The sequence below is a fragment of the Thermobia domestica genome, chromosome 5, assembly GCF_964235325.1.
Source record: "Thermobia domestica chromosome 5, izTheDome1.hap1.1, whole genome shotgun sequence".
Taxonomy (NCBI): Eukaryota; Metazoa; Arthropoda; class Insecta; order Zygentoma; family Lepismatidae; genus Thermobia; species Thermobia domestica.
Window position 1 is genome coordinate 31,984,279 of NC_137458.1, and position 14,574 is coordinate 31,998,852.

General features: G+C 33.8%; 1 protein-coding gene across 2 annotated transcripts in view; it reads left to right on the top strand.

Annotated features, from left to right (window-relative positions):
• LOC145684622 (uncharacterized) overlaps nucleotides 1-14,574 on the top strand; it is a 310,911-nt gene that overhangs the window by 175,838 nt on the left and 120,499 nt on the right. For both annotated transcript variants that reach the window (XM_081757011.1, XM_081757012.1), the window contains exon 4: nucleotides 5,320-5,462. In XM_081757011.1, coding sequence (XP_081613137.1) covers nucleotides 5,320-5,462 — 143 coding nt within the window. The remainder of the gene's footprint in view (nucleotides 1-5,319; nucleotides 5,463-14,574) is intronic.

The window sequence follows — 14,574 nt, forward strand, 5'->3', positions numbered from 1 at the left end:
CGTACTCTTATGTGTTATCTGCTCTGCTGTGTGTTACGTAGTCTGATGTTCGTAGGGGTTGAAAAATATGCTCATAAAAGGGAATAAATTCACCCCTAAAATGGAGGTCGTAAAAGACCGTGGGTTCACGGTGTAAGGTGCTCAATTTCCCAGGGGCTCCTGAGTTGGCTAATGTTGGCCTATGTTGGCCTCATATGGCCCAGATCGATCCATTTTCTACTACTTCCTAGCTATAAGTAAAGAGTGGTTTGATCGTGCATGTACACTTCCGGACTCTGTCTTAACAGTGATAACTACTCGGTATCACAGCAACGTGAAGACCGATGTAGCTTGTTCTACTCGCGGTAGAACCAGTAAACAGTTTGCAGAGTGTTCAGTAAAAACAAAGAAAAGGCGCTTAGATTCTCTTGTAGCGACTTAATCGGCAGAGGAGCTTGCCTTTGCTGCCAAAGGAACAGCAGCGAAATTAAATACACCAAGAAATGACGAATAGTCCAAAGGATTGTCGGTTATGCGGAAGAAGCTTTAGAAGCCCTCCATAAAGTATTCCGTCACACTAGGGTACATCTTATACGAAAAACTTCTCTCTTCAATACTTATTTAGGCCTGATGAAGCATATGCTTATTCTATCTGACCATATTGTCTCCTCCAAGATACTGATTTACGCAAAGAAAACGAGGACAGATACGGATCTGGAAAGTTATTTCAAAACTGATGCTGCTGATGTTGTCCAGCTTCATAATTCTGTCGCTATGGAATTTGATAATGATGGTATTGACTAATCTAAAGAAAACCTCTAGAACTGTTTGTCATTTCATGCACTGCTTTTCATTATATTTTAGTATTATGTAGTTTTGAGTCGTATGAGTTCGTGTTTAAGAGTTCGTGCTTACGTAAACAGTAAGGGCCATATGCAGAGTCGTTTTGACATATGTTTAGCGACCAATGGCCTGACTACTGCAGGAAACATATGTTAGTCGATCTCTTTGTATGACAATAATCACGCGTCAGAACTACTCTGCATAAGGCCTTAAATGTCTAACATAGTTTTTTTACGTCCTGAACGGGATATTATTTTCTATGAGTACAGTTGTCAAGTTCGATAACTTCAAGAAGAACTTTGCTTCAGTGTAAGTGAGCAAAGAACGCCTTGCAACGCAATAAACATGTGATAAAAATTTCAGTATGATTTGTTTTATTTTTGTTCATTGATCCCATATGCGCTACGCACTGTGCGGCGCCCCGTATGAATATTGGCGCCCTAGTAAATCTATATTGTTGTCGGTTTGCAAATATTTTTTTTGCTTGCTCCCCTCGAAGTTCACTCGTTTCAATAAGTGTTTTTCAACAACAAAATTTTACTTATTGCTTAGACATGTTAATGATAATGTGATACACAAGGTGTTGAGTAATGACTTATTGTGTATGCAGGAGCGGTTTCAAAATCACAAACGGTCAAAGTCTAAAATACGTGTTCGACGATATGATGGTGATGCATTTGGTTAGTTTATCACGCTTTTCTAAAGAATCGGATTAATTACTACGGTGAGAATGAAGTTATGAAAATGAGATGAGTGAAAAGACAGACGCAAGCTGCTGTTTGAGCGGAAATATTACAAAATGAACGTAAACAAGGGTAATAGTAACATTTTCAGCAGTTGCAGGATAGGGGCCTAAAAAGTCAAAACTAAAGCCAACGAATTTCGTCTTTTTCAAAGACTGATAACTACGACTGATTTTTCTTATTCCAATGTTTTTTATTTATTATTTAAATTCAGAACTTTCATTCACTAAGAAATTAAGTAATTACTATAATTTTAAATCATATTTGGAATTTTAAATACAAATTAAACATATTCTTCACCTTCATAGAAATTCATAAAGAAGGCTCCTTCTGAAATTACGTTATACTTCATAAAATATTTTCTACCGTAAAAGAAATAACTAACTTACTCTATGGCATATGACACCCGGAAGTTCAATGCCTCGTTCATAAAGACTCTACAATGACTTCTATCCTTATCCAACTGAATCCTGTTTCCACTTTGTATTACTATTTTCGCGAGATCCATCGTAATATTGTCCTCCTATCTGGGCCTAGGCGTTAGTAATGGACGTTTTCCTATTTGATTTCCAGTCAAAGCTTTGAAAGCGTTCCCAATTTCTTCCATTCGTGTTACATGATCTGCTCCCTGATCTATTCGATACATTAATCTGGTATTGGCCTCCAGCCTGGTTCTCCTCTAATTTTTTTAAAGTAAGCCTCTACGTTTTTAGATGTTGAATATTTCCTTTATTCAACGATAATATCTCTCTGTTATTATTGCTACTACTTGATAGTGATCAGTGTCACAGTAAGGTCCTCTGAGTGACCGAACATCAATTATAATACACTGTATTTTCTTATCTACTAAAAAAACCTTGATCAATTTGACTGTATGTTGTTCCATCTGGAGAAGTCCATGTGTGTTTATGAACATCGCGATGTGGGAATGTTTTACTCTTCACGATATTTTTTAGAGTGTTGATAAAACACGTTTCTAGCGCTGTTGTCATTACGTTCGTTATACAGCTCACTTTTCTTTTCGCGGAGCTCCTTCGTGGCTAAGCGCTGAACTGGACGTAAAACTCCAAGTCAAGTCTGTTCTTTTCGCATTGAAATCCCGTAACAGAATTTTCATATGGTATCGCGGGAGTTGGGCAAATACCTGTTCTACTACCTTTTTCTAAACATTGTCTTTTATATAGTCATCCTTATCTTCTGTTGGGGCATCCTCCACCCGTTTAATTGCTGATATTAAACGAATCGAAATTAAAATGCTACTTGTGTGGTCATACACAGAATAAAATTACAAAAGTGTACAGTTATAGAATAAAATTACAATAAAAATTTACAATAAAATTACTAGAGATTAATGCTGTCACCAATTTCAAAAATTTTAAAAGCACATAGTTTATAATGTATTGCCATTGCATTTCTTATCGATAATATGAAACGTTCGAAATAGCTGTAAATTTTTATAACTGTTCTCCAAGTGGATATGTATACAATCAAAAGTAGTTTTGTGAAGTTTTAGTCTACAAAAGCCTCTTAAAAACAGTTCTATTTTTATAGGAATACCTAGTGATTGTTTTTGGATTTAGCAATGGTCTATCCAAACATCTTGATAAAACTTCAGCATAGCACAACCACAAAAGCCACTTCTCTTATATTAAAAAGGAGGCGAAAATTTGGTATGATGAATGAAGGGAGCGCCGAATTCTCTACCTATGGTTCTGACTATGATTAATAACAGAGGACATTTATATATGTGTACATTACTGCGCCACTTGACTTACTTCTTTATCCCCTAGAAAAAAAGTAGGTCACTAAGAATCAGCAATCAGCTAGGGTTGCAATATTTCGATTACACACTATGAGTCCCTTTGGATAACATTCTTCCAAGTATTGTCTCATGACCATTTATGGAAATATATCTGTAGTTCTATTACATAAATGAAACCTAGGAGTATATACGAACATTTAGCACGTTGTAGCAAAATTTTGTTCCATTTGATGATATCAATTCCAGTTTGATGTAAAGCAAAGATAAAAATTGTTCAGAACTTATCAAATAGAATTTTTTCTCTACAATAAAGATGATAATAGCCTTAATGTTACTTGAGTATAATTTCTGACAGTATTAATGACACGAGATGTATATACGCCTTTTGCTTTTAAAACATTTGTCGATCTAGGCTCCCCTGACGAAGTCCTGAGTTCAAGATTTGATACTGTTTGCTTCAATCACCCCATGAGTCAGCAAACAAATTTCTAATGAAAGATTGTGGTTAAATAGGAGCACGTTCATAACTATATTTTTCAGAGGTGGTTTCGTTCGTTCTTGAATCATTAGGCTACTGTACCGAAACTTAGAACATATTTAGTTACCCGATGTTAAACCATATTGTGAGGACATTATTGCTACAAAAGAATATCCAGTGTTACTTTTGACCGACTTCAACAAAGAAGGAGCTTCGCATTTTTTACTTTTTTATACTCATATATAAGTTATGTGTATGCTCGCGCATAACTTCAACGCAGATAAACTGATATTAATGGTTCTCTTTTGTTTGGAAGAGTAAACTTCACCTGCTGGTCTATGTCAATTTCATTACAATGAAACATTAGTCTTCACGATGGTTATACAGTGGAAAACCTTCAACGGGTATAGCATGAAAGCTGTAATTTACCACCTCTAGTATAAATATGTAAAGCGCATAATTTTGACTGTGTACGGATTTTGATTATCCTTTCCTTGCGTGCTTTCTTCTATACTTTTCTGGTGGCCCATATAAAATTCATGAGGATCTAACGATAGTCTTCAGAGCAACATTATGAAACTTGTAAATGCCTGACATTGTTCATACTGTACCATAATTATGTGTATGCCGATAGAAATTGCTAGAGGTAAATCGATTTTGTTTATTTTCCATCTGCTTGAAAAAGTATGCTTTGACAATAGTTTCATATAAGTGTAATTATAATCTCGCGATAATCTTGGAAGCAGGGTCATTTAGATTCACTACGGCTAAGAGTGTTGATATCATAACCGACGTTATTGTGTATATTTTCACATAACTTGAACATAGATATACTTAATTTGAATATTTGTTTTAGTTTCAGACTATACGTTTTGGTAGTTTGTATAAAGGATCTGATAATAGTTCTTAGAATTAAACCTACAAATTCATCAACAATTATTTTGGTACTAATACCTTGTGTATGTTTACAAATAACCCCGTAACGCATAGATCAATTATATATATATATATATATATATATATATATATATATATATATCGTGTGATGATTATTTAATGGATCAACACCTTTTATAGGGAATTTGTGCCATACGTGTCGTTTTGGTATTTAACTAAACACTAAGGTAGCGAAGGAAATAGTAATACTAAAACTTACAAAACTAGAAACTAATTCATTACTATTCTCAGTATAAGTTTTATGAAGTCTCTACCATGCCAAACAAACTATTTAGCCTCATAAAATTAATATGCAAACTAATATTGTATAATGAACTAATTTGTTTTGCTTTGCATAAATCTAAATATCTTTTTTATAAATAATGAGAGTGAATCATTATTAAACGCATTATTATTTTCCGGTTTTTAGAGATTCTATTGAAGTCGGTTAATGTTGTTTTCATTTTTTAACAAGTTTTTAATTTAGTGAACAAGAAAGAATTTTCAGAATAATTTTGTCTCGAACATCAAATTACATTTATATAAAAATCTCATGTTTACGTTTGGATACATTTCAGACAGCACAAGAAGAAAATGAAGGAATGTGTGAAATTTAAAAACCAAGCACTTGCCATGTGCTTTCTCCCCGGTTATGAAACCTCAAAATATATCGATACTGTTTCATCGGATTCTGTGGATTTCGTTTGTTCTAAACCAGAGTGTAAGTTAAGAACATAGAGTAATTGTGTATGATTTCAATTAAGCAAATCTAGGGTTCCTTTACAAAGTAATGATGTATTTGTTCTTTTAAATCTTTCTACTATTTTATTACTGTTATTCTTCATTAAGAAATTGATAAAAATTCTAAAATTTCAAGATAAATTTTAGTAGTATACTATTAGAATTTTCTGTTATTTTCAGGAAGCGGTAAATGTACCAATTCACATAATTGCATCTTTAAAATTCAGTATAGGATAAACTTCTCTACAGCTCCCCAGTTTTCGGCTACGTTGAAGTTTATGCCTATAATTTATGAACTATATTAAATTTCTAATATTGGCGTTGTACCCGCCTTTTCACACTGTCTTCCATTAATGACCCCCTTTCTTGGTTTTACTGGAAACTCTGTGTATATGAGGAAACGTTCTCTCTTTTTTTCTGAATTATGTTTAATCCTAAGCAGTTAGGTTAAATTGCCTCTTGCCTCTTGTTCTTTATTACTTAACGATATTAATTTACATGTTGCTCGTTTCAAGGTTAGTTATACCCTAAATGAAGTGCATTTATGTTCAATTGCGATTAAAGTAGGGCACTGGTCCACACATTCAAGAGTGACAATAATTTGTTTTGGTAATATAAACGCTATTCTATAAAGGATGACTGCATTCATTATTGCTGTTTGGAGATAAAAATGGTTAAGTCCAACGTCGGGTATCTTCGGAAAACAGTAAACCAGAGATGCTGGTTTGACTTTCCAAGCCAAACTTAGCAATCGGCCAAACTTGTGCGGATGTGCTTCTTCTTCTCTTAAGTATAATAAGTCATGTTGAAATGGTATGAAGTGTAAGAAAAATAACGTTGATTGAAATGCTTAACGATACAATATTTGGAAACTATGTATTTAGGTTTTGTCATTTTGTTTCTATAAGTAAAATGTTATTTACATATGCAAAAGAGCATTTCTGTATGGAAAAGAAAATTGAAAGGAAAGACATCGTGTATAATTCTCGCATGGATATTAAAATAAAAGACAAAGTAGAATAAAAACGTTTCCAATGGATATAAATGCCATTGTTTACAAACGCAAGTTATATTTCGTTAGAAGGAGGTAGCCTAGAGTGATCATATTAGCTCAGTGGTAAATCTTTGGAGGTTAAATCGTAAGGTCGTGAGTTCGATTCCCATTTGAGTCAATTCTTTTTTGCACGAAATTATATTTTTTACAATGCATAAAAATTATATAAAATAATTACATTAAAATGGACCATATAATAATGTATCATATAATCATTTCATTACATAAGTAATAATTATGTTTAACCGGTAACAACACACACCCGCCTCCGAGACTCCTCAATGTACCACTCACTATCTTTTTCCTTTCTCCTGTTGTTAAATTAGATGGCGCTAGCACTTAATTGTTCCTTGTGCTGCAACTATTGTACACTCACTGTAGTGTGTTTGTAGCTCTTATAGGGGTCACATGATTAATTGTTTATTCTGGCTTGCCGTCTGAGAGACAGGCGTGTGTTGTTACGTAGTGGATGTTGTCCCTGGTCCTTCGCTTGGTATGAGCTTAAACGGGCCATCTTTTCGGAATGTTGTTTCCCAGTGGTTTAAGGAAGAAGAAGTGATGTAGATTTGACAGCTGATGAAACCTTTGCTTTGGAATCGGACAACGATGCAAATACCATGATCGGACCATGAATATGATAAAATTTTCCAACATTGTACAAAGTAAAAAGTAAAAACAAGCAAAACAATTTGGTGTTTTTGTTTTACGAACATTAATTAATCTTGATCGAAACGGAAATGGAAAAGACATTGGTCTTTGGTACACTATATAGTAACTTAAATATTGAAATTTATAGCAGAGTTTAATTTTCCATTTAAAAGTATGACTTTTTAGACATCCTGAATTTTTTCTTAAAATGTTCACCTTTTTATAATTTTTTATATCTTTCCTTGAAAGAATTCTTTGAATTTTTTCATGTGGATCATGTTGTTTCTGTGGACTATAGCAAAAGTGTTTTTTTCCAATAGTAATATAGTACTATCAAAATAGGCAAAAGTTTTCCTCAATGTATTTTGTATTTGTAATAGTTATGATGTACGGAATTTTCTAACGGGTATTTGCATTTTTTGTTAAGTAAACATTGACAGAGAATAAATACCTACAATTCTTATTGTTCAGTACAAACATTGGTTAATAACGACTGTAAATTCCAGAGGGAGTCTCACAGATGGGCCTGTGTTGTTATGTCAAAAATTCTGGCGTGTATTGTTACGGGTCAATTAAGATGTGGGAGGTGTTGATAGATATTCCAAACATTATATGTAAACGTTAATTACAAATCAAGTAAAACGCGTAATGACAATACGTAAATGTGTGTTATGTATTTGTCTATAGCTATTTGTAAAACGGAATTTACTTTTCAATATTATCTTTACATCATGGGACTTACATTCTTAAATAGACAATTATTTACCCAGTGATTAACGTGGAATCCGATATGAGCTCCTGTCACGAACCGAACCCGGGTCTCCCACGTGTGAGATACATATTTAAATTTACAAATGTTCAATAATAATAATAATGCAGTATCATGGTTTTTAGAAATCTTTCTGTAGACAAACATGAACTCGCTAGAATAGGATATTAATATTGTTACTGAATATTTGAGAATTTAATGCTGTAGGGAGGTCACATAAATCAAAAGAAAACACGTATGGCCAGGAGTTAAAAAGGATGATTGATGAGGGCGTGAGGTATGCAAAGATTACGAAGTGGACGCCAGGAAGGCAAGGTTGAGAACTACTGCTTAGACGAATAAAGTACAATTTGTAATAATACGCAACCTAAGCGGTGACAAATTCCAGAAATAGAGCATCATATTGAACTCTTATAATTCTATATTTGTGAACGGTATTCCCTTGATGTAAAGAGAATACTAAAAACGAATTTCTGTATTACAAATATCTGCAGCCAAATAAACAACAAGCATTTTTGTATTGATATTACACGTTTACTTCTTTTGTATTTAAGGCTCACGTTTAATATCGACGTTCTGTGAACACCCACCACATTTCAGACACAATATTCTGAACATAATAATTACTTATGTGTAGAAATGATTGTATGAATACGTACTACTTCTTTATTTTAATGCAATTATGTATGCATTGAGGAACATATAATTAAACACTAGAAAATATTAACCAAACGAACTCCAAACACAGTTTCTCCAATTTGAAGCCCTCTGCTTACCCCCACCGACCTAATATGAACACTCTTTCAAAATTCCTTCTGACCAAATAAAACTGAATTTCAAAGACCATGACAATAAAATTCGTAGAAAATGTTGTTTCTTCTGCTTTGCATTTTTCACTCTAGTATCGATAAATCATGTAATATGTTCACTTGATTTACTTTTACTGGAACTCTTCTTTTACGAATTGAATGTAGGCAATAAAGAAAGCATAAGATCACATGAATACATACTGTACTTGCGAAATCTTTATTGTTATGTATTTCAATGATTGCTAGTCTTTTTTTTTTTTTTTTTTTTTTTTGCAATTAAGAGGAGAGGCTTAGGAAGATGTAAGTCTCCCATTTAGCTCAAATTTTGCATAGAAATGGTACCCCGCCAGAAAGCAATAAATCTGAAACGGTTCACGGTACAAACTAAAAGAACTTGAGATATAGGGGTTGTCGCATTGGCCAAATTAACGCCTCAATGATTTATCCCTTTACAAGCGAGATTTCTTTATCGCCTCCGCGGCGAAGTCGGAAGAACGCGAGCATAGTAATCATAAGGTTGATAGTTCGCGCCCACTTCGAGGTACCATTCTTTTAGTGTTTTCTAGACTAACCAAAATATAATATAGCGTTTTAACTTATTCGTTGAAACTTGAGTCTAGACTTAAACAGATAGTATATACATTTTGTCACACCATATGGTCGCAGGGTATGCAATCATAAAACTGAAGGGCCTAACTGCTGTACCAAAACATATCATACGTAAATGGATGATAAATTTAAAGTCCTAAAATTGAATGGCATGCGATCAGATATAGTCATTGATGAAATCATGCAAACCAGCATTGGATGTTAAATAGACATAATATGTTTGCAAGAACCGTACTATAAAAAAGACGAGCTAGAAAGTCCATGTTACAATTTTACATAAATCATGAAGGATATAAACACATTTGCTTCCATCATCATTTTAAATAACAACTTACCAATACTCCTTTAGCCTAACCGGCATAACCGTGGGACGTAAAACTCAAACTCAACTTAAGAACTTTAAACATCACACATTTTAACAGAAAACGAAAAATTGTTTCAAATCAAAAACGCTAGACTTCATACTCATTACTTCTTTTTTTTCAATTTTCATTAACAATATATGATTTTATTGATAAATTAACTAACATTTGTAATATGTAAGCTGACAAATAAATTTAAACTGTACAGGCGCAAATGCGAAATCACCATCCTGGCATTCAGGTGTCCTACATGTCAGAGGGGAAATCTTTGAAAATAAAATAAATGAATTAAATCTCATAGTGCTATATCAGAAAAAATCCCACGACATACAGAAATAGAAAAAGATAAGAAACATAGATGTTACACTAGCGTCGGCAAATTTCGCAAAAGCTGTCAGTAGTAGGGGTCCCGTTATATGCAACTGAGTCAGGAAAATTTTTTGTAACGTCATAGGTCAAAGGTCAATGCCCTTGGCCCAGGGTCAGTGACCTAGGGGTACCTAGGACCACCCCCTCTAAATTTTGGAAGGGGTACCTTGGCCCACCCCCCAAAATTTTGGCAGGGGTACATAGGACCACTCCCTTAAATTTTGGGAAAATGCCAAATAAAAATTGGGTGTGGTAGCCTAGGACCATAGTATGTATCTCTATCAGTATTGGGGGTCTATGTCGTTCCCTTTGAGGGGTAAAAAATTGCCAAAAAGTCAAATTTTGGTGGTTTTTGACCTAATTTATCGCCTTTGATGAGGTGTTATTATCCTATATAGTTATATGGACGTATACAGGGGTCCATTACCTTTCATAAGAAATGGGTATATTAATGCACCCCTTGAAAATTTTGGGAGGGGTACCTTGGCCCACCCTTTAATTTTGGAAAATGTCAGATTTAAACATTTGTTATTATAGTATAGGACCCTAATATGTATTATGATAAATTTGGATGGTCCACCTCGTTCCCTTTTAGGGGTACCAAATTGCCAAATTATAAACGTAAGCAATACGTAGTACCACGTGTTTGGTTTTGGCCTAAGTTATCCCCTTGGATGAGGTCCTATTACCTTATATGTTTATATGAGCGTATACAGGAGTCTATTACCTTTCATAAGACATGGGTATATTGGTGCAGCCCTTTAAAAATTTGGGAGGGGTACCTTGGCCCATCCCTTCAATTTTAGAAATTGCCCAATTTAAACATTTGGTATAATAGTATAGAACCCCAGTATGTATCACTATAAATTTGGGTGGTCCACCTTGTTCCCTTGCATGAGTGAAAATTGCTAAAACAGTTCCGGTTTTAAACAGTTCCGGTTCTTTACTAATGAGTACACAAACTTAAAAAATGTCAAACCAAACTTTGAAACAAAAATTTCAAACAAAAAATTCGAAACAAAAATTTTCAAACAAAAAAATTTTAAACCAAATTTTTTTTGTAAGCAGTTCCGGTTCTTCACTAATGAGTGCACAAACTTAAAAGTTTGAAACCAAAATTTTCCAAACAAAAATTTCGAAACAAAAATGTTCAAACAAAAATTTTAGAGAAAAAAATCGAAGATTTTTTTAAAACTAAAATTTCAAACAAAAACATTTTCAGTTTTGAAACGAAAAAAATTTAAACAAAAATTTCAAACGAAAAAATTTCAAAATTTTGATACAAAAAATTTACAAACAAAAACTTTTAAACAAAATTTTGAAACAAAAATTTTCAAACTAAAGATTTCAAACGAAAAAATTCAAACCAGTTTCAAACAAAAAATTTTGAAACAAAAATTTCAAAAAAAATTTCAAACAAAAATTTTTAAACTAAAAATATCAAACGAAAAAATGTCAAACCAAAGTTTCAAACAAAAAAATTCAAAAACTTTTTAAATGTTAAAACAATTCTGAATGCATCAAAGATTTGAAAATCAGCAACCGATCAGATTGCACTAAAGATAGTGATCAGCCAATCAGATTGCACGAAAGATAGTGATCAACCAATCAAATTGCATCACCTTGTGACTAAATTTCAGTGTTGTAGCATGTATTCCCTTAAGACTATGAGTCATAACATTCAATAAGGTTAGCTATCAGATTTTTAAAGCTCAAGGTCAAATCAATCACCACAAATGATCTTAGATTATGAGCTATAACTAAAGTTCAAAGTATTGTTTCAAATTTTCACGCCTCATACTAAAATTTTTGTTTATCACAATTCCCAAATTTAAAGAATATTTCTCTCGATATACCTAAGTCTTAGAATCAATCATATCATTATATGTTCAATAAGGTCAATAATGTCCGTCAATTGCTTACCTGAGTAGAACCAACTGTTTTCTGCAAGTGTGTACTCTAACTTAAGAAGCACCACAACAAAGGAACTGAATTTCTGTACACTACCTCATCAAGGTCAATCACGTGGTACATCGTACTGCTTACGTTTATATTTGGTCCATAGGCTGGAATAATCAAAACCAATGACGCAATTTCATTTGACAATTTTCAAATTATCCTACAAAGTTTCAATGTACCAATGTCCTGGACTCCTCATTCCACCATAGGTCAAAAACTGATCACGTGATCATACTAATATTTCACAATGATTTACCCAATGAATGAGATACTATCCAATTTTAAGAACAATTTCCAATTATTGATATGACAACAGGAAATGTACCCCTCCCAAAATTTAAGATGGGTACACAAATACACCTGTGTCTTATGAAAAAGTAATAAATCCTGTACTTATTCAATAATAAAGCCGGTCAATAATGTTTAAATTTTGAATATTTGGCCATAAGAGGAACACCAACATCTACAATGGGTCCTAGAGAACGTTTACAGAATTTTGTTATTTGATAATTCCCAAATTTAAAAGGGAACATAAACATATGAAGGTAATAAACCTCTGCACATACCCATATAACGTGTTAAATAGGGGTCAATAACCTCCGAAATTTGATTTTTTGGTAGTTCTTTACCCACGAAAGTGAACGAGGTGGACCATCCAAATTTATAGTGATACATATCAAAGTCCTGTACTATGATACCAAATGCTTATATTAAACAATTTCTAAAACAGAGTGGATGGGCCAAGATACCCTCCCAAATTTTTAAAGGGTGCATCAATGTGCCCATGTCTTATGATAGGAAATGAACCCATATATATGACCATATAACCATATAAGGTAATAGAACCTCATCAAAGGGGAGAAATTGGGTCAAAAAACAAACACGTGGTACAACATATTGCTTATGATTATATTTTAGCAAATTTACCCATGAAAGGGAACAAGGTTGGCCACCCTAATTTATCGTAGTACATGTTGAGGAATGCTTAAATTGGAAAATTTCCAAAATTTAAGGGGGTTGGCCAATGTACCCCATCCAAAAATTTAAACGGGTGTACAAATGTACCTATGTCTTATGATAGGAAATGAATCCCCATACGTGACCATATAACCATATAAGGTAATAGAACCTCATCCAATGGAATAAATTAGGTAAAAAACGAAGCACGTGGTACAACGTAATGCTTACGTTTACATTTTGACAATTTTGTACCCCTAAAAGGGAACGAGGTTATAGTAATATATATTAGGGTCCTATACTATTATACCAAATGTTTAAATTGGGAAATTTCCAAAATTAAAGGGTTGGCCAAGGTACCCCTCCCAAATTTTTCAAGAGGTGCATTAATATACCCATATTTTATGAAAGGTAATGAACCCCTGTATACGCCCATATAACCATATAATATAATAACACCTCATCAAAGGCGATAAAATAGGTCAAAAGACCAAACACGTGGTTGTACTAAAATTTGGCAATTTTGTACCCCTAAAAGGGAACGAGGTGGACCACCCAAATTTATAGTGATACATACTGGGGTTCTGTACTATTATACCAAATGTTTAAACTGGGCAATTTCTAAAATTGAAGGGGTGGGCCAAGGTACCCCTCCCAAATTTTTAAAGGGCTGCACCAATATACCCATGTCTTATGAAAGGTAATAGACTCCTGTATACGCTCATATAAACATATAAGGTAATAGGACCTCATCCAAGGGGATAACTTAGGCCAAAACCAAACACGTGGTACTACGTATTGCTTACGCTTATAATTTGGCAATTTGGTATCCCTAAAAGGGAACGAGGTGGACCATCCAAATTTATTATAACACATATTAGGGTCTTATACTATAATAACAAATGTTTAAATCTGACATTTTCCAAAATTTAAGGGTGGGCCAAGGTGCCCCTCCCAAAATTTTCAAGGGGTGCATTAATATACCCATTTCTTATGAAAGGTAATGGACCCCTGTATACGTCCATATAACTATATAGGATAATAACACCTCATCAAAGGCGATAAATTAGGTCAAAAACCACCAAAATTTGACTTTTTGGCAATTTTTTACCCATGAAAGGGAACGACATAGACCCCCAATACTGATAGAGATACATACTATGGTTCTAGGCTACCACACCCAATTTTTAGATTTGGCATTTTCCAAAATTTAAGGGGGTGGTCCTATGTACCCCTGCCAAAATTTGGGGGTTGGGCCAAGGTACCGCTTCCAAAATTTAGAGCGGGTGGTCCTAGCTACCACTAGGTCACTGACCCCGGGCCAAGGGCATTGACCTTTGACCTATTACGTCACAAAAATTTTTCCTGACTCAGTTGCATATAACGGGATCCCTACTACTCTGTCTCAAACTGGAAAGTAATCGACAAGGAATCAATCAGTAATCACCAAATAATCAGATTTGATATAGAAGGGATTATTATTAAAGATACAGCGGATTATGATTACAATCTACCAAATAATGTAAAAAGGAACAACTGGAAAATTTTTAAAAAGT